The sequence below is a fragment of the Castor canadensis genome, chromosome 18 (genome assembly GCF_047511655.1).
Source record: "Castor canadensis chromosome 18, mCasCan1.hap1v2, whole genome shotgun sequence".
NCBI lineage: Eukaryota > Metazoa > Chordata > Mammalia > Rodentia > Castoridae > Castor > Castor canadensis.
This window is the reverse complement of record NC_133403.1, coordinates 14,344,657-14,366,871: the sequence shown is the minus strand read 5'-3', so window position 1 is coordinate 14,366,871 and position 22,215 is coordinate 14,344,657. Positions and strand designations below refer to the sequence as shown.

General features: G+C 49.6%; 2 protein-coding genes across 2 annotated transcripts in view; one reads left to right on the top strand and one right to left on the bottom strand.

Annotated features, from left to right (window-relative positions):
* The window catches only part of Ppm1f (protein phosphatase, Mg2+/Mn2+ dependent 1F), a 30,706-nt gene extending 20,463 nt beyond the window's left edge, over positions 1-10,243 (top strand). Inside the window, exons 8-9 of the mRNA XM_020160767.2 lie at positions 5,256-5,349; positions 6,112-10,243. Coding sequence (XP_020016356.1) covers positions 5,256-5,349; positions 6,112-6,419 — 402 coding nt within the window. The 3' untranslated portion in view covers positions 6,420-10,243. The remainder of the gene's footprint in view (positions 1-5,255; positions 5,350-6,111) is intronic.
* A 6,627-nt stretch (positions 10,244-16,870) lies between these two features.
* Positions 16,871-18,304, bottom strand: Babam1 (BRISC and BRCA1 A complex member 1). Its single transcript, XM_020160651.2, has one exon. The coding sequence runs from the start codon at positions 18,168-18,170 to the stop codon at positions 17,172-17,174; it is 999 nt and encodes a 332-aa protein (XP_020016240.1). The 5' UTR covers positions 18,171-18,304; the 3' UTR covers positions 16,871-17,171.
* Between the last annotated feature and the right edge of the window lie 3,911 nt (positions 18,305-22,215).

Genomic DNA, 22,215 nt, shown 5'->3' with positions numbered 1-22,215 from the left:
CATTCAGAAAGAGACCTGAGTAATCAAGGGATTCCAAGTGAGCCCTTCCTGAGAGCTCTGTGGATCACAATGACATGGAGCCCAGAGTTCCAGGTGAGAGTGAGGCCCTGTCCCTCAACAGGCAGCCCAGGCAGGAGTCAGCTCAGCCCAGCACAGAGTTTCATGGTGCACTCAGGCAAAGAACAGCCAACCACAGGTTGAGAGCAAGGAAGTGACCCTGCACCGGCTGGGCAGGAAGCAACCAGTCTTGGGGCTTCAGTAAGTGAAGCTACACTGGGATCCTGGAACTTGGATCTCACTTATCAATTTGAGCCTCGGGTCCTTATCTGGAAATGAAAATGACATTGCTGCTCAGACCATACCTCACAAATGTGTCTTGTCTGTCTATCTGTCTTCTGAAGTCAGAGAGAGAACACTTGGATGTCAAGGAATGCATATATACTTTCCACACCGCTCCACACTGGCCTTTTTTTATTTTTTTTCCCCCATGATATCTATTTACTTCCCACACAGTTGACTCATCACCGTAGTTCGTGTGCCCATGTTAGCACACCTCACTGTGTGGAGAGCTGTGGTTGCCAGTTGTGCCCCTTCTACTGGCTATCTGCACACACACGATACTGCCTCTACTCACACAGTGATGCCTCTACTGCCGTCACAAAACTGCAGATGGTTTGAGGACACCTGAGCTTGCCTCTCTCCCCAGAGCTGAGCAAGACCACAGGTACGTCTGCAGTGGCCACACTTCCTGGATGGACCTTCCTTCCCTGGAAGCAGCTCTGTTAACCATTTCAGGGTCCCCTACCCTGAAACAGAAGGGGAGGACCCCAGGCTTATTAGACACCCATGAGTTCAAGGACATCTGCACTGACTTTTTTCGCTTAACTGTACCTAGTGGGCCATTCCTGAATATCAGCACATCCAGTCCCTGTGGTTAAACACTGAGAGCTTCAGTGTTGCAATGCTGAAAACATTGTGGCAGTACATAAACTTTGTACGTTACATCGTCCAGGGTCAAGTAGATCTGTAGATCTGTAGAACAAAATTCTAGAAGTGGAGGTACAGTGTCAGAGTAGACACACATATTGTCTTGGTAGATTAGTCCATCTGAGTTGTTTAGTTTGCTTTTCTCTTACAGAACATGTTTGAACATCTTTCCAAAGTTTAAGATCCTTTATATTGCCTTTCCTTTGAGGGCTCTGACCCTGCCCTTTGCCTGTTTCTCTTACTGATTTGTAGGTACCTTAGATATGTCAAGGAAGTTGGCTCCTGTCAGATGGTTTGCAAATTTTTTCAATACTTGTTCCTTTTTTGTCTTGTTTGCAGGCTTTTTGCCATGTAGGAGTGTTGGGTTTTCTGCAGTAGTGTCAAGAGTCTTTTCTTTTTGTGGCTTATAGATTGGGAAAGCAGGACAGAGACTATCAGGTGTTGCTTATAGTAGCAGTCAGGGATAACAGTGTTCCTTGGCCTCCCACTGCAGGTCATGGTCTGGGCGACATTAAGCAGAGGAGAGAATTGAGACTCAGAGGTTCTATTAGTTGCCCAGAGCATATCTGCCACTCTGTTGGTACTAGCACTGTGGGGGAGTGGCACCCACTCCCTGGTGGTCCCTCCACCAGCAGGTGAAATGCAGCCAGGTCTAGATGAGATGTGAACCTGTGCTAGAGCACTGGGTCCACTCTCACCCACTGCCTGCACCCCTACCAGCTTGTGTCCAATACCTCTGAAGTCCAGTGGGGACCTTGTCCAAACAGTGCCTGATCCCCACAGGTTTGCTGTGGCAGAGCATAGACAGGTGGCCCTGATTCCACCTCTCCCGAATCTCAGGTTCCATATCTGTTGGGAGAAAGGGACTTGAGTAAGTATTGAGTGACCGGTCCCTAAAATCATTGCCCCCATGGCACAGGACTGTCATACCCAAGTGTCAAGAGTCTTCTGACCCATAGCCTGCAGGGGCCCGAGACTAGATCCCACCTTCCTCTGCCCCTGACAACTACTGCAGTGGCTGCACAGATTACATGGGGTCCTATGTCACTATCTTGTCCTGCCACTGGAGTCAGTTCAGGCCAGTAGACATTTAGCACCTACTCTGTACAAGATACATTGCTGAGACAGCAGGATAAGACAGGACCCATGTCCTGCTTCCCCAGAGTTATCTGTCTAATGGAGGACAAGGTGTAGCAGGTGAGACTGCAGAGTGCTGGGGAGAATGTGGCAGAGAGAAAACAATGAGAGTGAGGGATGGCGTGACCTCAGCAGGCCAGTGGCAGCTTTAGCAGGAAACAGCAGGTTATACCAGAACCAGCCTCAAGAGACTCAGAGGCCACTAACCACTGCTCCTCCTTCCAGAGCTGCCCTGAGCCAGGACGAATTCCACAAGGAATCACTGGAAGCTTCCATAATGTCCAGACCACCAGAGGGAAAGCTGAGGGCTGGGTCAGAAATGAGAGAGGCCCAGAGAGTTGCAGGAATCATTTGTAGTTAAAGTTTATGACAAGTTCACAATGGGGAGGACCTGCCTGGCAAGGTAGTCTCAAGAGAGGCAAAGGGAGAAGCCCGGGCTTTGGTGAGACAGGCATGGAAAGGGCATGAGGACTCCAAGAGGATGGTGATGCTGTGGGTGGCTGGCACTGGAGCAGAGTGAAGCTCAATCACAGGGAAAAGGAGATGTGGCTGTTAATGGGAACTGCTAGGCTCTAGCTTAGGGTTTGACCTGGGAGAGACCGTTTCAGAAAAGTGGGGAGAATGAAGGAGGAGGAACAGAAAGAAGAGCCACTAGAGAGAGCCAGGCACCAATGGCTCATGCCTGTAATCCTAGCTACTCAGGAGGCAGAGATCAGAAGGATCGCGGTTCAAGGCCAGCCCTGGCAAATAATTTGTGAAACCCTATCTTGAAAATACCCAACACAAAAAAAAGTTGGCAGAGTGGCTCAAGTGGTAAAGCACCTGCCTAGCAAGCATGAGGCCCTGCATTCAATAACCACCAAAAAAAAAAAAACCCACTAAAGAAGGATTTCTGAGGAGACAGGAGGCAAAGATAGAAGTGTCTTGAGCCCAAGGACCCTGTAAGAAAAAGCTAAGCAAGCCAGCACAGGGATAGGACATGGGTGCTAAATAGTGAAAACCAAGTGGGAGCCACAGGAGGAGAGAAGACCTCAGGTGCAAGAACAGGGTTACAGAGCCACCCTCAGCGAGATGGACCTGCTCAGCACTGGTTCCAGAGCCTGGGCAGCCTGCACAGACAAGGTTGGCCTATTGGCAAAGGGGACCCAGCTAGGAGTTTCCAAATTGCACAGCTGTCAAGGTAGGGGGTCTCAGGCCTAAGTTCCCAGCTCAGCTCTATCCTCACAACCTCTATCTGGGGCCTGGGGTTTCAGGAAGAAGGGTTCTGTAGCTTAGAAAGCTCAAACTCCCTGCTGCCTCTCCCTGAAAGTCAAAGGTAGATGGGTGTGGTTTGTGCACCCCCATCTCCAGGGGTCTCTGGGAGCAGCTTGTAGTTCACCCTTAGTCACCCCTCCTCACTGTCCCCACCTCACAGGCATTGAGGATTTGAGGTGGGCTAGAGCACGTGGGAGACAAGTAGAGAAAGACTGACAATTCTAAACTGTCTTCCCATGGATGTAGGCTAAAGGTGGGCTCACCCCCCCCACCACCACCAAAGGAAAGCCTCCAAGGCAGGGGGTGCTCCCATCCACAGTTCCTCACTGGTCTCTAGGCCTCTGTACTTGTGAATGTGCACACGTGTGTGTGAACATGTGTGTGGACCTGCATGTGTAATGTTTGCCCCTCCTTCCCGCTTCTTTCTCACCATCTATTCAACTCTTCCTGCCCTCCTGGCCCTCCTTGCACTTCTGGCCCTGCTTAGACCACAGAAGGAAGGGAGCCTCAGACCTGAGGTCCCCTAGTCCTGCCTCTTTCGCAGGTTAATAATCATCCCCTCCCCCTCCCCGGCTAAGATTCCCAGCCTACAAGGCACGCATCCTGCCACTGTGCAGACCTGTAGCAGCACAGGAGGATCAGGGAGCCTGGCATTCCCACTGTGACACCTTGGCGGGGAGAACTGCGTAAGGAAGCCTAGTCCTTTGTGCCAGCATGCAGACAGAGGCCAGTTCCCCAGACCTCCCTCACTGGGTCCCGTCCTAAACAAAGGTGGGGAGGAAGAAGGAAGACCAGGCCAACATCCCAGTCTTTCCAGCCAACACTCTCCCCTGGGGCACCAGGGTTCTCCTGCTGAGCCGGTGCTGTGCTCTGGGCCCACCGTGAGTGTGCCATGAGGTCAGGAGGTTTTCCTGACAAATAAAACAGGGCTAAAGGATGCCGTCCCTCCCCCGGTGACATGCACAGAGCTCCCATGCGGCACGTGGGGTGCACTCAACAACAGGCTCGTGTTCTCTTGGGGAAATTGATAGGACCAAAGAGGTTTTCCAAGAGACTTGGGTCTAGACCAAGCCTCTGTCCTGTCCCCTGGGAGGCAGTTAGGGTTGGAGTACTGTGGTCCTCTGGCAAGGGGAGACAGTGCCTGGAGGTAAGCTTGGTAGGAAAGATGAGAAAGGAGTGGGCTCAGGGCATCCCCCAGGACCTGACTCAGGCTTCTTGAGCCCTGCCATGTGGCTACACATAATGTCACACATTTCATCTCATCCCAGTTACTTTCACATTAGAGACAGCAGCCCAAGTAAAAGATGAGGAAGCAGAGGGGGCCACCATCCAAGTCTAGGCTGGCATCTTTCTGCTGCTTCCCGAGCACCTCCTTAGTTCTGAAATTCTGCTTAGGGACATGGTCATGACCTTTTGGCCCCAAGCGGTCCCTTTGTGTTTGCACCATCCCACTTAGGTTATTTGTAGTTCTCACTGTTTTGTTTGGTGGGGAGGGGGTTGGTGGTATAGGATTTGAACTCAGGGCCCTGTGCTTGCTAGGTAAATGCCTTACCACTTGAGCCACACACCCCCGCCCTCCCGCTTGTTATTGAGACGGAGTCTCACTTAATTTTTTTGGCCAGACTGGCCTGGCACTATGAACCTCTCATCTCTACCTCCCTCGTAGTTGGGATTACAGGCATATGCCACCACACCTGGCCCTTATAGTTCTCACTGTATTTTTAATGTCTAATTTGGGTACATTCTAAACCTCCTGAACTGATGTAAGCGCTGTGGCCTTAAATGCATCTTAGAAGCCAGCTCAATGTCTTGGCTTGTGTAGTGGTGTTGGAGCGCCCCCCTACTCAGCCCTGACTCTTATCACTGTCTCCCCACAGGATGAAAAGGCACGCATTGAAGCTCTGGGTGGCTTTGTGTCTTTTATGGACTGCTGGAGAGTCAATGGGACCCTGGCTGTCTCCAGAGCCATCGGTAAGGGGGAGCAGAACCTGGCACAGAGCATAGGAAAGCTGATGGGAACTTAGGCCTCAGACTGTAGCCACAGATCCACCCAGTGGTTTAGGACAGAGTGTAATGAACCTAAAAAAATCTGCAGTATATAAATGCTCCTCAACTCATGTTGGGGGGGGGGAGTGGGAGGGGGCATTGACCACCAAATAAACCCCTGGAAATATTGTAAATCCAAAATGTAATTAGACCACCTAACCTAGCAAGCATCCTAGCTTAGCTTCAGTCTACTGTAGGCTCCTTACTATTTTCCCTCAGGATGGTGGGCTGACTGGGAGCTGCCACTGTCACTGCCTATCACTGAGAGAGAATTAGACCTTGAATCTCTAGCCCAGGAAAACATCAAGGAAGACCAAAGCCACCACTGCCCATCTCCCTCTCCTGAGGGGTCCTGTTCTCAGCTTCTTCCTTACAGCCTGTCTTATGCTGCTGCCACCACTTTATCTTTGGATACACCAGGAGGGAGGCCGACAAGGGTGGGGGCAGCAAGAGCTGGAGTGAGAGCCCTCTCCAAATGGAGATTGTGGAATGGGCTCACAGGCCACCATCAAGAAGGTGCCACTCCAAGGGGGTGAGAAGTAGTAGGTGGGTTTGAATAGGGGGCCTACAGATAGCGGATTGGGCTTAGGGGAGCTTAGGGGTGGTAACAGGTAGTAAAGTCAGGGCCTGGGTAGGTGAGGAAGAAGCACATCCACTAACACAAAGGCTCTTCCATCCTCTGCCCAGGGGATGTCTTCCAGAAGCCCTACGTGTCTGGAGAGGCAGATGCAGCCTCACGGGAGTTGACAGGCACCGAGGACTACCTGCTGCTCGCCTGTGATGGCTTCTTTGATGTTGTCCCTCACCAGGAAGTCACCAGCCTTGTCCGCAGCCACCTACTCAAGCAGAAGGGTAATGGGCTCCACGTCGCTGAGGAGCTGGTGGCTGCAGCCCGGGAACGGGGCTCCCACGACAACATCACAGTCATGGTGGTCTTCCTCAGGGACCCACAAGAGCTGCTGGAGAGTGGGGTCTTGGGGGCAGGGGACTCCTAGACAGATATGAGAAGTTAGGTGGCACAGTCCCCTCCACCCTTTAAGCCCCCTCCCCACCCTTGTGACTGTCCCCTTCAGAGGCCTTAGGACCTGACAGGCAGTAGTGGGCAGGGGGTGCCCACTCATACAGCACTTCCCCCAGCACCCCACGCCATTCATGGTGCTTGCCACAGCCTGTCCTGGTGACTGCAGAACTGTCAGGCAGCAGGTAGATCTCAGAAGCATAGGAAAAAGACCTCACCAAAGAGAAGGTAGCCCTGGAAGTGAACCAACTCTTGCTCCCGCCTTCCATCAGGCAGGGTTGAGACTAGAGACCATAGCCACTTTGTGGCACCTGACTTATGTGTGGATCCGTGGGGTGTGTCCATGTGGAACCCTCAGGCAGGCCCAGGAGCCCCAGGCACCTTCAAGCACATTGTGGGGTTAGGACCAGCAAGCAGTGTCCAACACAGCTTTGTCCTGGCTTTTCACAGTAGCCTGGCCTTGGCTGGGGAGGGTTCATATTGACAGATAAGCTCAGCAGGTCCCGGTTGACCATGCTGGCTCCCCAAAGAGGAGAGAGTGGCCTCATCTGAAGTAGGGAAGCCCACAGCTGCCACCCAGCTGCATGCCAGCTGCATGAGATTTAATTATTTGCGGGGCCACCAGACTCTGGGCTTCTCTCATCCCTGGACACCCCGGGGAGGTGAAGCTCAGAATCCACAATGACACGATGATGTGTCTTTTGTTTGTGTTTAGATTTATTCCAGGGAAAAGTCTAATTCAAAAGCAGTATTTCAGGTTTTATCTTTGTTTTTTCAGTGCCAAGATGACCCATGGTGTCATATAATTTAAGGAGAGCTGAGCATTTATTTTATTCCTTAGAAAACTTAAGTATTTCCTTTTTTTTTTTTTAACCGTTTTCTTGTGGAAACCTTTTTTTGCAGTATTACTGTTTTTTTTTCTAAATCAGGATTGAAACAGAAATTTTCCAGGTGGTGTTAATAAGCCGCTTAAGTGCCTTAAACTGCTTTGGAGGAGAGGAGAGGAGAACCGCCTGCTGGGCCTGTGGATCCCAATAGGCGTATTGAAGGTCTCACAAAATCAGCATTTATGTTGTTAGAAATGCATGACGGGTTAGGAATCTTTCAGGAAGAGTTCTTTTGCCTCTGTGATGTCTGACAACCTCTGGAGCTTCCCTGAGGTGTTTAGCAGGAGCCATAGCTGTAGTGGGCTGGGACCTGGGCCCAAACGTAGGGCTCTGAGTATCTGAGGTGACATACGCCTCCTTACCCACCCTCTGGGCTCTGCCATGCATATCTCTGGCCAGATCCCAGGCAGTGAGACCATACTGCTATTTGACTGGAATGTTCCAGAGTGTCTGTTTTAATCACATTGCTTTCACTGGGGAAAATGCTTAATTAAGAGTCTCTGGCAAGCCCAGAGGCAGACCAGTGTCTCCAGTTTTGCCCAGAGACAGCAGGGATGCCACTGGCATTCTGACAACACCAGCCACAATCCCTTGTCTGGCTCCTCTAGCTAGTGTCCCCTGCTGGGCTCTGCCCTGTAGCCTGACCAGCCTCAAGAGACACTGGGAAGGTGATGCTTAGGAGCCTCAAAGGGTTCACATAACCTGTGAAGAGTTAAAAGTGCCAAGACAAATAAGGAAGCCAGACAGAGGACAGGGACACCGAGTGACAGAAGGACCCAGGAGGCCCCTGGGAGCAGCTTCAGAAGGAGGGTCCAAGCAGCAGCAGGGCTGTACAGAGGCTGGCCGGTCCAGAGGGCAATGAGTGGCTTAGCAGAGGGGAGGGAAGACAGCTTGGCTGTGAGGTCCCCATGGATATGATCAAGTCTACCTGTAGACAGCAGGGCCCCAGTAAGGGCTGCAGAGCTTTGCTTCTAGCACCTTGGGCCTCAGCTCACAGACAGGGCAGGTACACGAGTGCACCTATCCCAAGGTGAGTCCACTGTCCAGCAGGAAGGGAGGGAGCCAGCCTTTGATGAGGCATGCCAGCTGCATACTTGGGTTCTGCCCTTATTTCCACTGCAGGGATGAAGGATTTGAGACCCTGTGGTCTATCCCCTGCTCAAGGTCTCCTGATAGAAAACATCTTAAACACAGTTAGAGAATGATTGGCCACCAACAATGATCAGGTATCACTTAGCTTAACTTGAATGCCCTGCTGCCTCCTTAGGGTCAGAAACCAGGGCCCCTGGTGCCATCTCAGCACAGGGCTGGGCAAGACACAGAAACATGGCTCCACCTTTCACTGGCAACCCATCCTGACTGTGGCAATGACCTTGACAGAGAGGGAGGTGTTGGCTTCTGTTTTTCTCTTTTCTTTGCTAATCTTAATTGTGCTCATTGCTGCTGAGAGTGGAGTTTCTGAGTGGGAGGTCTGGATAACACTATTTGGTGGTGGGATTCACACCCTAATGTGAGGTTCTCAGGCCTCAAAGTAGAGGGAAGCCCTTCCCCAAGCTCATCAGAGCACCTCCCCTGACCCCTGAACTGGCAGCTGCTGTGGGGAGGACCAAGCTCCTGCCTGGCAGAGGTCTGGGGCCAGCAGTAAAAGCAGCTCCACCCTTAATTTGTGGTGGAGGGAGCCCTCTTTCTCCCATGAGGACTGGCCTATGCTAGCTCGTAGATACAGAGGAGGGCCCTTCATCTGAACCAGGCGCCACCATGTACTTCCAGCTTCCAAGACTCCTGGGCCACCTTCTTCTCATGGTCCCAAAAGAGCCCCTAGCCAGGGATACTGGTCTGGAAATCTGACTCCCCTTCTCAAGTCCCAGCTTTGCCACAAGCTCATTGAATGAGCTGAGCACATCATACACCTCTGTGGGCCTCAGTTTCCTTTTCATAAGGCACGAGAGTTGCACAGCGTTTGTAGCAGCTCCAATCTGGAATTCTGGAGGTGCAGGGGCTACTCGAGGTAAGCTTGGCACGTCCTATGGAGATGCTGCCAGGCAAGGAGGCCCCTCCTCCACCGCCCCACGGAGGGGTGATTAAGTATTATTAGTGTCTATTCTTAAAATTAAGTGGGTTGGAAAAGAATCTAGTTACAGATGCCAGCGCCTTATATGGAATACAAAAGCCAGAGCAATCAGACCCTGCTTTCACAGGTACAGCTGACTCCCAGCTGAGGCCGGCAGGGGTAGGAGGGGGGGGGGGGGCACAGCCAGGCTATGGTGAGTTTCCATTTAGAATCCAGGATAGGTGATGGGTGTGTCTTAAGGAGGATAGGGACATGGTGTTGGCAGCATAGCCATTAGGGTCTCAGGCTCCATGGGGAAAGCATGGGCCTTGAGTCAGTCTTGGGCAAGCCCCTGCCATTAACTGTGTTCTAACTCCTGCCCTCTTAGGGGCCAGCATGCAGCCCCAGTCCACGTCCCCTTCCCTGGCATGGTGAGTTCCGACATGGGCATCCTGGCTACCTCATCAGTATTCCCAGGGCTAGAAGGACGGCTTTCGCCATTCCTAGGCCTGGCCTAACCTCCACCCAAGCTACATGGAAGCCAGGTTGATCTATGTAAAATAAGCTGTGTTTCCAGTTTGATTCTGCCTCCATAGCCCAAGGGGCAGCCCGTGGAGTCCTGTGCTTTCACCAAGGCTCCACAGCTTTGCCAAATGTGCCAAGCTTTGCCATTCACTTGCCATGTGGGCCTTGCCAAGGATTTTTCTGTGCATGCCTCAGTGGGCTTCCTGGGAGTCATGTTCCAAGACATGATGACTGATCCCCCTGGTCTTACAGACAAACCCCAAGGTGAAGGGGCCAGAAAGGCAGTCTCCTAGCAGAGGCCCACTGTGCTAATGTGTCAATAAACCACAATTTCTGAGATTCACCTGAGTCCTGCTTTCTTCTCTCACCTCTAAGCACCTGGTCCCTGGGATGTCAAGGCTATATCTGGAAGCAGCTAAGATGCTGGACCATCTATGAAATCTTGCTGAGTCTAACCAACTGATTTTTGCCCCAGGGCTCTGAACCCACCACCAGCAGCCCCAGGAGGGTGCCAGGAGAGGAATAGGGCTTCAGGAGTATCTGAGGTGCCTCCTTCAGCCAGGAGCCTGAAGTGCCCCAGGTATCTTGCTACTGAGCCTGACACACTTCACAGCCAGACTTGGACCCACCTTGTAGACATAAGCCCTCACAATAGCTCCCGAAATACGTTAAAATCAAAGCACTATGTGTTTCTTCTGTCGCCATTCCTGTCACCTGCCTGGCATTCTGCCCTTATTCCACACAAGGCTGTGCTCACCACCCAACCCAAGACAAGCAGCCTGCAGGATTAGGACAAGGGCAAAAAAACCTTAGGCAAACCTGGGCACACAGTGGGGAGCTCAGCTTGCTGCTGGGGCTTAAGAGAGAAAAGGCCTAGAAGTGAATCCACTAAAATTTCACTGCTGGTAATTCCTAAGGACCAGGATTGTGGGCTATTCTTTCCCCCTTTTAAGTTTTCCTCTAAATTCTAGTGAACATGCTTTTAAAATGTCTTTACAAAGACCCATGTAGGCCTGGTGCACTGGAGTCCAGGAAAGGTGCATTGGCAAGGCATGCATTTGGTGACTGTAGGGATTCACTAGCCCTGAGAGGGGCAGTGTCTCCAGGATCAACAAGGCCCCAGATGTCAGCGTATCATAAAATACTGAAAATGCAAACCATGACTGGGCACAATGGTGCAAATGTATAATCACAACTACTCAGGAGGATCGAGGTTCAGGACCAGCCCAGCAAAAAAGTTGGTGAGACTCTGTCTCAACCAACAAGCTGGGCACTGTGGTGTTTGCCTATAACCCCCGCTATGAGGGAGGTCATTAATAGGAAGATAATGGCCCAAGGCAAAAACTCAAGACCCTATCCAAAAAATAACTAAAAGCAAAAAGGGCTGGAAGCATGGCTCAAGTTCCTGCCTAGGAAGCATGAGGCTCCCATTTCACCATTCCGCGCCCTCCGCCCCCGTCAACACACACACACAAGACAAGGAGATCAGCCAGCAACAAAGCCAATGATAAGACCAGGGTCTTGGTACAGACCTGAGAGTAACCAGGGGAGCCAGGGTAAGGGGGTAGAGGGCAAATTCTTGTGCAGCCCCCTCCCCATGTGGCTTCACATGGTAGGCAGGACTTCACTGGTAGGCAAGGACAACAATTCCTGGTAAAAAGGCCTGGGCCCGCAGGTTCCTTTGTGGCCAGAGGTTCTAGCCCCTCAAAGTTGCCTGGACAGGTATCGAACCTGCCTCAGGACCTTTACAACTGATAGACTTTAAGGAAGACCCTGAAGAGCCCACGTTTTGCTCCAGACCTGTAGCCCCAACAATGATCTCCAGCCCAGCCCCCTATTAACCTTGCCCACCTCAAGGTCCACAGCAGCAGGATGTGCCCTAGCTAGTGGCTTAGCAGCCTAGACGACCAGGAGGGCTTGCTCCCACCCCCAGACCCACACATGCCTAGTCCTGTGAAGCTGTGACTCCCAGTGTGCAAGAACTTGATATGTGAGACAGTCTTGCTTGTCATTTCAAGTTCAAATGACCAAGAAGTAACCAGTCATGAGATTCAGTCATCCAGTCCTGTAGCAGACATTGGCCTGGCATCCCAGCCACCAAGTCCCCATAAGGTAAAGCAGGATTCGGCTTAACACGCAGGGATCTAATGCCCTCTAGGCCTCAGGGCTAGTGCAGGTCAACCTTTGGGAATGAGCACTTTTCAGAGTTCCTGACTCTGAGGCTCCTGTCATTTGGTAAGTGGTTCCTTTCTCAAGCAACGATAGGGGAAAGCAGGTCAGCAGCCTTCTGTGTTCCAGACCTGCTCATGCCTCATGGGAGCACAGAAGACATCAAAGATGCCTCCATGCAGGACAGCCCCTGAATGCTGCCCTGGGCTAGTCCCCAGAACACGGGAGAGTCACGGGAGAGTCACGCAGGCCTTCAGGCTCATTGAGGCCTGGGTCTGCGGTGCTCCTCCCTCTCTCCCCCAGCCCTGTGCCACACCCAAGCCCTTATTCTCTTTTCCTTTGTCCGTGAGTCTCCTCTCTCCCGTTCTCCAGACTTGTCTCCCTCATTTCTCCTAGTCATTTCCAAACCTCCTGGAGTGTCCCCTCTTGCTCCAGGCAGCACCTGCTACCCAGAGCTGAGGTCTCCATCCCTACAAACCATGCTGCAAGGAAAGCAGCTTTATCTACCTCCATCTGTCACAGAGGACATCCTTGGGAAAGTGAGGAAACAAGCTCAGAAGGAGATCTGCTGGGATGCAAGCTGGGGCTCCCAGTCAGGCCCAGCCCCCAACCACCCACTCATCCATCTGTCCTCCCCCTCCCCCCACCCACTCAGCTCCTCTGAAGCTCCTGGTAGATTCTCCTTAGTATATGCTGTCTTATTGTTCCCTTATGAATTGTCTCATGTGTCTGAATTTCCAGATGGTGTCTCGAGCTTTCCCTCTGTCCGAAACTTGGAGCCTAAAGCCCTTTCTCAGAGCCAGAGAGAGAGCCTCAAGCTTCCCAGCAGCTGGAGGTGATTCACACAGGCAACCAGGCTACATGATAGGGGAGAGGGAGACATGTGTTACTCTCTCTGCGAAGTCCAGAACAGAGAACTGAGGCCACAGGGTCTGCTGGAGCAGCTGGGACTAGAATATGTACAACAAATGAGAGCATCAGTCTGGAGAAGGGAACCCAAAATCTAGATCCCTCAGGCTATGGTTGGAATGGGGATACAGCCGGGGAAAGAAAGGCAGGAATCCCAATTAGGGGGGCTAATGCCTGGCCTGCACCCCTCAAGAAGACCCCCAGCTTCTTCCTTCTAGTCCTGCATACTTCTTTCGGTCTCCATTGGCTGGTCTGATGCAGTCAAGGACAGGTTAAGGAGGGGGATTCAGCTGAGAACCCTTGACACACAAGTCAGCTTAGTTCCTGGGACTCAGGTTGTCAGAGTCCTGGACTTCTGGGTAGCTCAGAGCCAAGGAGTGGTTCCAGCACTCGGGAGCCAGTCCTGAGGATTTATTCAACTCCAGTAGATAGTCCTGGGCAGATGCCAGCTTGGGGTGGGGGGGGGAGGGGTGCAGGGGTGCCGTGGTGGCCCTGCAGCCCATTCCAGGAAGGCCCCTCCTCAGATTGCTTTCCTGTTCAGTCATTTTGCCTGTAGGGGAGCCTCCTCCTCACTCATCCTCCAGCACCCACAGGCCCCAAACTCCCTGCCCTTCCCCAGGACTTATCTGCTTCAGGTCACTTCTAGTCCCAGGAACTAGACAGCTTCTGTCTACACTTGTGAAATCCACATATAGTCCAGCACCAAGGGGTAATCCCTGAAAGCATTACTTGGACAATTACTACATGAATATTTGCAGTGATTAAAATACACTCTGCACTGGGTATAGTGGCTGCCCTCATCCCCACCCAATGAAATCATGCAAGAGGCAGCCCAGTGTCAGTGTGGAATCTTCACCATCACTTGGAACCACCAGACTTTTAAGTTTCTGTCAATATAGTAAGAGTTAAAAGGCATCTTCTGGTTTCAATTTTTTTGTGTGTGTGGTACTAAGGTTTGAACTGAGTACCACACCTTGAGCCACTCCACCAACTCTTGTTTGTAATGTTTTTTTTTTTCAAGATAGGGTCTCACAAACTATTTGCCAGGGCTGGCTTTGAGCTGCAATCCTCCTGATCTCTGACTACTGAGTAGCTATGATTATAGGCGTGAGCTACTGGCACTTGGCTCAATTTTCTTTCTTTCGTTGCTTGTGAGATATCTGCATCTGTTTTGTGTTGCTAGATGCTAGGTATTTTATAAGAAAACGAGGTGTGCTTGGCTCATAATTCTGGAAGTCCAACAGCATGGCACTGGATCTGGCAAAGGTCCTGTGGCAGTATCACAACACAACGGAGAAGCAGAAGTGGAAGTGGGCATGTGCAAAACAGATGGTGCATTATTATAACAACCTATTCTTATGGTAAATAACCATAAGAATCCTAACCTGCTCCCTGGAGATGTACATTAATCCCTTCCAAGGGTGGTGCCCCATGACCTAATTATATACTACAAAGGCCCCATCACCTCAGTACCATTATATTGGGGAACTAAGCCTCAACATGAGTTTCCATAAGAACAAACCACACGTCCAAACCATAGCCGATAGTGAGCAACTTGTGTGTATATTGAGTGTTGAGTGACTTATTTTTTAAGAACATGGACAGTATTATCTCTAGTTTTGTTCTTGTGTCTTAAAAACCACATGGAAGTCTGATCACGGTGGTGCACATTTGTAATCCCAACTACTAGGGAAGCAGAGGCAGGAGGACTGTGATTGGAAGTGAGCACTGACAGAAAGTATGAGACCTTGTCTGAAAATCAAACTGAAAAAAAAAAAAGATCTTAGGGTATGGATCAAGGAGTAGGGTGTTTGCCTAGCAAGCACAAGGCCCTGAGCTCAATCCCAATTACCACCAAAAAAAAAAAAAAAGAAACCAGGCATGGTAGTACACACCTGTATATTAGCTACTTGAGTGGTAGGAGGGCCTTGACTTCCATTCTAGCCTGGGCAAAGTTGGTGAGACCTGTCTCGAAAACAAAATAAAGCTGGGGTGTGGCTCAAGTGATAGACTTCCTGCCTAGCAATCAGAAGGCCCTGAGTTCAAACCCCAGTTCAAACCAAGCTTTGGGGATTGCAACTCTAAGCCCCAGGTCTTTTCTCTGTCAATGGAAGGGGTGGACCTACAATTTACTGTCCACTAACAAGCAGCAGAACTGCCAAGACAGAGGACTGTAGGAAGAAAAGATACATCCTACCGAGCTAGAACTCTGGCTGAGATGGTCAACATGTGCCTCATTTTTTTTCACTAAGGTATAATTTACACAACACGATGTTTTGATGATGAGCATCTGAGACCTATCAGATGGTTAAGGGCAAGACCCTGATAAATTCTTAGAAATTATAATCTTCCTCCTCTTGCCCCTAGCCTGTGATGACCTGACAACAGGAATCATTGAAATATTTGGGATGGCTTCTTCCCTTGAGCTGCCAAGATGCCAGTCCCAATCCCACACCAATGACCTCCAGTGGGTGAGGACCACATTTCCTGCTGCCTCCTGGACAATGTGTTTTGAAAGTCATGTGGACACCTCTGACTCTAAAATTCACTAGCCTCTCCCCAAGTACCTCCTCATCCCAGGTATTGGCGTCACCACTAGAAACTGCCGCCATCCACTTCCCGTGACCCACTATTCAGTATCTTCCTTGTATCCCTCCAAATTCTTTTTTTGAAGAAAGTCCATGTAATTTACTGTCCAAATTATGACATCTTGGGAGAGTGAGCAAAGGCACTATTAATGATTGAACTGGGACAACAGGCAAACATCAGGACATCTGGTCACAGTGAATAACAGGAGACAAAGACAGTGAATGATGATGATCACTAGGCCCTGCTATGGTTGCCAAAAATGCAACATAGCCTAAGTGTTCACCAGCAGGAGCCATTCAAAGGATGGAATTGCAATTATTTATTTTCTAAATAATTTTAGAAAATTTAAGTAGAAAAAAATAGGAAATTTACATAAATAGAATTTTTTAAATTTGGAAAAATAGGGAAAAACTTAAGATAAATGATGCTAAATGACAAAAGCAAAATGTGACACATATGAAAGTATATGTCTGATTATAAACATAAATGTACAAATATGGGTAGAAATTTGTACACTCCACATACACAAAAAAGACTAAAAGGCATGACAGTAGTCTCTCCTTATCCAGATTCAGGTACATGCAATCAACGGCAATCCAAAAAGATTAAATGGAAATTTCCAGGAATAAGCAATTTATAACTTTTAAACTGAATGTTCTGAGTAGCATGATGAAATCTTGCACTTTCCCTCCTCATCTCAGTCGTGAACCATCCCCTTGTCCAGCTGTATACGCTACCTGCCCCTTAGTCACTTAACCATCTTGGTTATCCAATGACTACTGTAGTACTGCAATGCTTGTAACCCTTATTTTACTTAATAATGAGCCAGAGGCAGGAGGATCATAAGTTCAAGGCCAGCCTAGGGACAAAGGAAGACTTAGTCTCAAAGAAAAAAAGGAATTTTTGTTAATAGCCCAAAGCACAAGAGAATTGGTTTAAAAAAAAAAAAAAGGAGCTGTCAGACTATAAAACATGGAAGGACAGATTAACTCTGTTGCTATATAGCAACAATTCAGGGAATCTAGGGAAAAAAATATAGTAGACTATGGGTACCATCTAGGGCCTTGGAGTATATCCTTCCTAGCATAAGAGGTAGTTATGTTCTACTACAACTGAAATCATAATTACCCTGAGTGGCTGGATTTCTATTTGAGTGTTATATTACTATTTTTGTAATTTTTAATTTTTTTCCTATTATAATTATTACTGGGGCTGGGGATTGAGCCCAGGGCCTCACTCTTGCCAAGAACATGCTCTACCACTGAGCTGTACTCCCAGCCCTTCATTTTCCACATTTTTAATAACGAGTTTTACATTTTTTTTTTTTTAGGGATTCTCAAATTTTATTTTGATGACAAAAATCACACAGGGGGTAACAATTACAGTGGACAAAGTAGGAGTAGATGTGGCCTAGGAAAAATGGAGGATGGATGCCCAGAACTCCTGGAAGGCCTCCTGGAATTCTGGCCCTCCTCCCAGAGCCCTCCAGGCACCCTGAGCGCCTCCTGGAACCCCCAGAGGCCCCACAGAGCTCAGCTTGAGAACTGGTACTCTAGACCACGGGTTCCCTTGAACAAGGAGGTTGAGATACCAGGACATTTTAGACTGTGGCCTCGCCCTCACCAGCGGCTTCCTCATCTTCTTCCAGCAGGCTGTAGGAGGCGTGGCTCTGGCAGGGTCGCTGCAGCGGGTGAGCCAAAAGCTTCGCCATGCAGTTGTGCAACTCCAAAGCCGGTCCAGCTAGCGCCACCTCGTACTTGTAGCTGGTACCCTTGGTATCCAGGCTGCCCATGAAGGCAAACATGTCCTTCCAGCTCATCTCTTCCTCCTTCTCGTCGGCGCCGTTGTGGATGTAAACAACGTCAAAGAAGAAATACGGACATTGGAACATTTTCTTCATGGGTTCGGTCAGGGCGAACTGGGGCTGGCAGGGCGGGCGGCTGTAGACAAGGATGGTGCGGACCACGTATGGAGGCGGAATGGTCTGCACGTTCTCTGTGACTGGCAGCTCAGTCTTCTGCTGGATGAGGCTGAAGAGACCTTCCAGGTTGAAGGTGGTGCAGGACGCGGTCTCCAGGTCATAGAGGCAGCTGCAGAGCTCCCGGGGGTCGGAGGTCAAGCCAGACAGCCAGGCCGAGTCGTCGTTCACCACGACCAGCGCAAACTCGTGGCTCTTGTCGATCTTATGTTTGGTCCGCACGAACATCTCGATCATTTTCTGGGAGACATTGAGGGCATTGGTCTTGGAGCCATTGAACGACTCCAGCTTCGGCAGCGACATTTCCTCGGACAGGTCCAGGCAGATGATCACCTTCTCTGGACAATTGACTCTTGGTGTTCGAATCTGGACCTCGGGGGCTGGCGGAGGCACCTGCCAGGGCTTGGGGACCACTCCTGCTGGGTTAGGGGTCCCATCGTCAGCACTGGCCGCCTCACCCTCACCTTCACTGCGGCTGCCCACACTGGCCTGTGCCCCCAGTGCCCGATCCTCGGCCCCCTCAGGGTTGGAGCGCGTTCGAGGACGAGGCTCAGCGGATTGCTCTTCCTCCTCCTCTTCTTCCTCCTCTTCGGTGTGACTGCTGGGCTCTGTCACTTCCATGCCTCCTGTGTAGCCGAATGGAGCAGGGTTGGGAGACGCCAGGATTCTCCCGGTAGCCGAACCGCCCTCCAAGTCAGCCACCGCTTCTCTAGGAAGCCGCCATTTTCTAACCGGAAGTTGTGTGACGCTGTCGCAACGCCTCCTGGGAAATGTAGTTCCGCAGACCTCCGGACGCGTAGAGCTGTGAACCAGAGGAGCCTGGAGAGGACTTGAAAGTTGAGTTTTCTTTAAAAATCAGGAAGAAAAAAAAATTTTTTTCAAGAAACGAAAATATATTTATTCATTCACAAGTGTTTGTTGAAGCCTATTTCGTTCTCTTTTTTTTGTTCTTTTTTTTTTTTTTTTTTTTTTGTCAGCACTAGGGTTTGAACTTAGGGCATCATGCTTGCTAGGCAGGCACTTTACCACTTGAGCCACTCCGCCAGCCCTTGAAGCCTATTTCGGATCATACACTGGCTTAGACAGAGGTCCCTTCCAGGGCTTGGCCTCTGTCATTAGGCATTAGGGAGTGAGCAGGAAGAACAGGGGAACCAGGAGGACTTGCAGCTTGGCCAGATCTGATCGGAAGGAGGTAGGCTGTCCCCTGGACTCTTGAGAGCTCAGGGACAATGGCCTGGGGCTGCAGAGGGAGGCATTGTACAGATCATAGGGCTCATGTAAGTGAGCCTGGAACCTGGTGAACAAATCTGGGCTGGAGACTGGCTAAATAATGCTTTTCAGGGTTTCCTCTGTCTGCTATTCAAGAATGAGAGGTGGAGCCGGGCGACAGTGGCTCACGCCTGTAATCCCAGCTACTCAGGAGGCAGAATTCAGGAGGATCGTGGTTCGAAGCCAGCCCAGCCAAATAGTTCATGAAGACCCTATATGAAAAACCTAACACAAAAAAACGCGCTGGTGGAGTGGCTCAAAGCGTAGGCCCTGAGTTGTAGCCCCGGTAACACACACACAAAAAAAGGAATGAGAGGTGATGCTGGGACAAGGAGCTAGGGGTTCAAGGTGGGTCTGGCTGAGATAAGAGGTGCACTTAGGAGTCACAAATGGACTCTAGCTGGGGACAGTAGATCTTCTGTCCATTCACTTAACAAATGTCCTTGCTGGGCGCTGGTGGCTCACTCCTGTAATCCTAGCTACTTGGGAGGCAGAGATCAGGAGGATCACAGTTTGAAGCCAGCAAGGGCAAATAGTTCATTTCAAATGTCTCGAAAAATACCCACACACCCCCTCCAAAAAAAGGGGGGGAGGCTGGCAGAATGGCTTAAGTGGTAGAGTGCCTGCCTAGCAAGGATAAGGCCCTGAATTCAAACCCCACTACCGCCAAAAAAACCAAATGTCCTTTCATAACAAGCCTGTAGATAAGATCTGAGATGGATACAAGAAACTAACATCCCAGGAAAAGCAAGGGGTCAGGACCATGAGTGGAACTGTTCAATCTTTGCTGAGAAATGGAGCTGAAACAACACCCTGAGCAGAAGGAACAGCAGCCAAAAGCTAGTGCAGAAGGGAGATACAGCTTGCTACCCTCCTGTTCTCTTGTGGTTGGGACACCACATTCCATGAAACTCTATCTTAGGATCTATATGTCTGCAGCTTAGATTTTCCTGGCAGCTGCAGAGAAGCCTGGGGAAGGAACTGAGGGGATTTCATGTGTTGATTTTCTGGGGATATTGGAAACCTTCTATATCTTGGTGACACAGATAGGTGTGTACGTTTGTCCAAATTCATTACATGATACACACAGGATCAGTACGGTTCATTGTATATGAATTGCACCTTGATAAAAAAATTAAAAAGTGCTGGTTGTGGTGATCATGTCTATAATCCCAGCACTCAGGAGGCTTATGAGTTCAAGGTCTGTCTGGGCTACATAGAGAGACTTTGTGTCAAAATAAATAAAATAAAATAGCTCAGGCCAGACTCTAGTAGCACAAGCAGTGGAGTTGCTGTGCCCTGCAGCCACAGGAAGAGCTATGAGGTGATGGTGCCTGAGGGTAGTCAGTAGGCCAGTGGCTGTCACAGGCAAAGTTTAGAAGTCATGGCTACTGCCCAAATTCCTGCACTTACTGAGGTCTACTGTGTGCTCAGGCCAGTAGACCTGGACAGGCTGAGACTCATTCAATTTTCCCTGCAACCCTATAGTCATCATGATTGCTGGGCAGAGAAAACTCAAGGTCATGGGACTCATGTAGCAAAACTCAGGCTGCCTCCTTCCAGAGAGTCAGAACTGAATGTTCCATCCTGTGGTCATCATTTGCTGTAGCTGGGAAACCACACATGACTGTGTGTGTGTGTGTGTGTGTGTGTGTGTGTGTGTGTGTGCGCGCGCGCGCGCGCGCGCGCGCCAGCTAGCAGTTAGTCTTCAGCATGCTTTTCTGAAACCTTGCGAGATGATCAGTTGCTCAGTTTAGAAAGTAAATACAGAGCAGCACAAAGAGCATGCAGCAGAGCATGTGGTGTGAGGCAGGCCGGGGGCCTTGCACGCTGCAGCTGAGGGTTTGTTCTCTGCTCTGTGAGAATCACAACCCCCTTTGGCTCTGTGGGGGGAGCAGGTCAGTAACTGCACTCCTATGTTAGAAGAGCCCTCTGTGGTCTGTGTATCTGCCTGACATGGTGTGTATAAGAGTGCGTACATACTGTCTTTACACACCTGCACTTGTCCTATATGCTTTTTAGACAGCATGCAAATAGAATCATCTAAGCTTAACAAAGGGACTATTGACAGTTGTCCTCTCCTTAATCTGCAAGAAACACATTCCAAGTTCCCCGGCAGATGTCTGAAACCAAGGAACCAAGGATAGTAACAAAACCACAAATTTAATGCTTTTTTCCATCTTAACTAAGGACTTAACCACACGTTGTAGCTATAAGTTTTGCAATTTGAGGTGACACAGGAAAATTAGCATAAATTTCCTTTTCTTTCTTCATAATTTCATGGATAGAAAATTCATTTTTACTGTAGATCTTAGCAAATCAACATGATTTTATTTTTATCTCACCTTTTCACCTTTTCACTTAAAAGAAGTACTTTACAGCTTCTCTTTGGCATATCTGAATTGCCATCATCACTACACTTGTGCCTTATGACCATTACTAGGTAAAATAAAGGTCATTCAAACACAAGAGCTGTGATACTGCAAGTCAACTTGAGAACCAAGACAGCTAGTGTGACTAACAGTTGGGTAACATATACAGTGGGGATACAGTGGACAAAGAGATGATTCACATCTTGATACTGCAAGATTTCATCACCCTACTCAGAAAAGCACACAATTTAAAATATACAAATTGTTTATTTCTGAAATTTTTCATTTAATATTTTCAGACCACAGTTGACCACAGGTAATAGAAATCACTGTGGATAAGGGGGGACCTCTGAACCCAGGTGCTATAAAAGTGTCAGGAAACCACAAGGCATAGTGCAGGCCAGAAAAAAAAGCTGGGTACTATTGCCCTACCTAGGCGTGAAGGTGTAAGAGGAGGACTTTGTGAAGAGGGTCACCTACAGGAACTATATCCTTCAACCTTAACCTTCAGGAGAGTTACAGGCAGATAAGTGTAACCCTGCAGGCAAGAAGTAAGGGAATAAATACCCTGAACTCATTCTCCTTTACCTTCCAATCTCCTGCCAGCCTCACCTGGCTAGGCCCATCTGAAAGCCAGCCATAGATGCAGAGCAAGGTTCTGAGGGGGACTGGCTGTAAAGGGCATTGGCACAAATAGCAGTGACTCCGTACATGGTCTGTAGGTAAAAGGATAGATAATGGCATATTCTATGAAGAATTCCTGTGTGAGTGTTTTAGGGGGTTATTTTATTTTGCTTTGTTTTGGCAGTACTAGGATTTGAACTGAGGGCTTTGAGCTTGCCAGGCAGATACTCTACCACATGAGCCACACCTCAAGCCATCCTATGTGACTGTTTAAAATATTGGCCAGGCTCCAGTGGCTCACGCCTATAATCCTAGCTCTTTAGGAAGTGGAGATCTAAAAAATACCCAACACAAGCTGGGTGCAAGTAGTTCACACCTGTAATCCTAGCAACTAAGGAGGC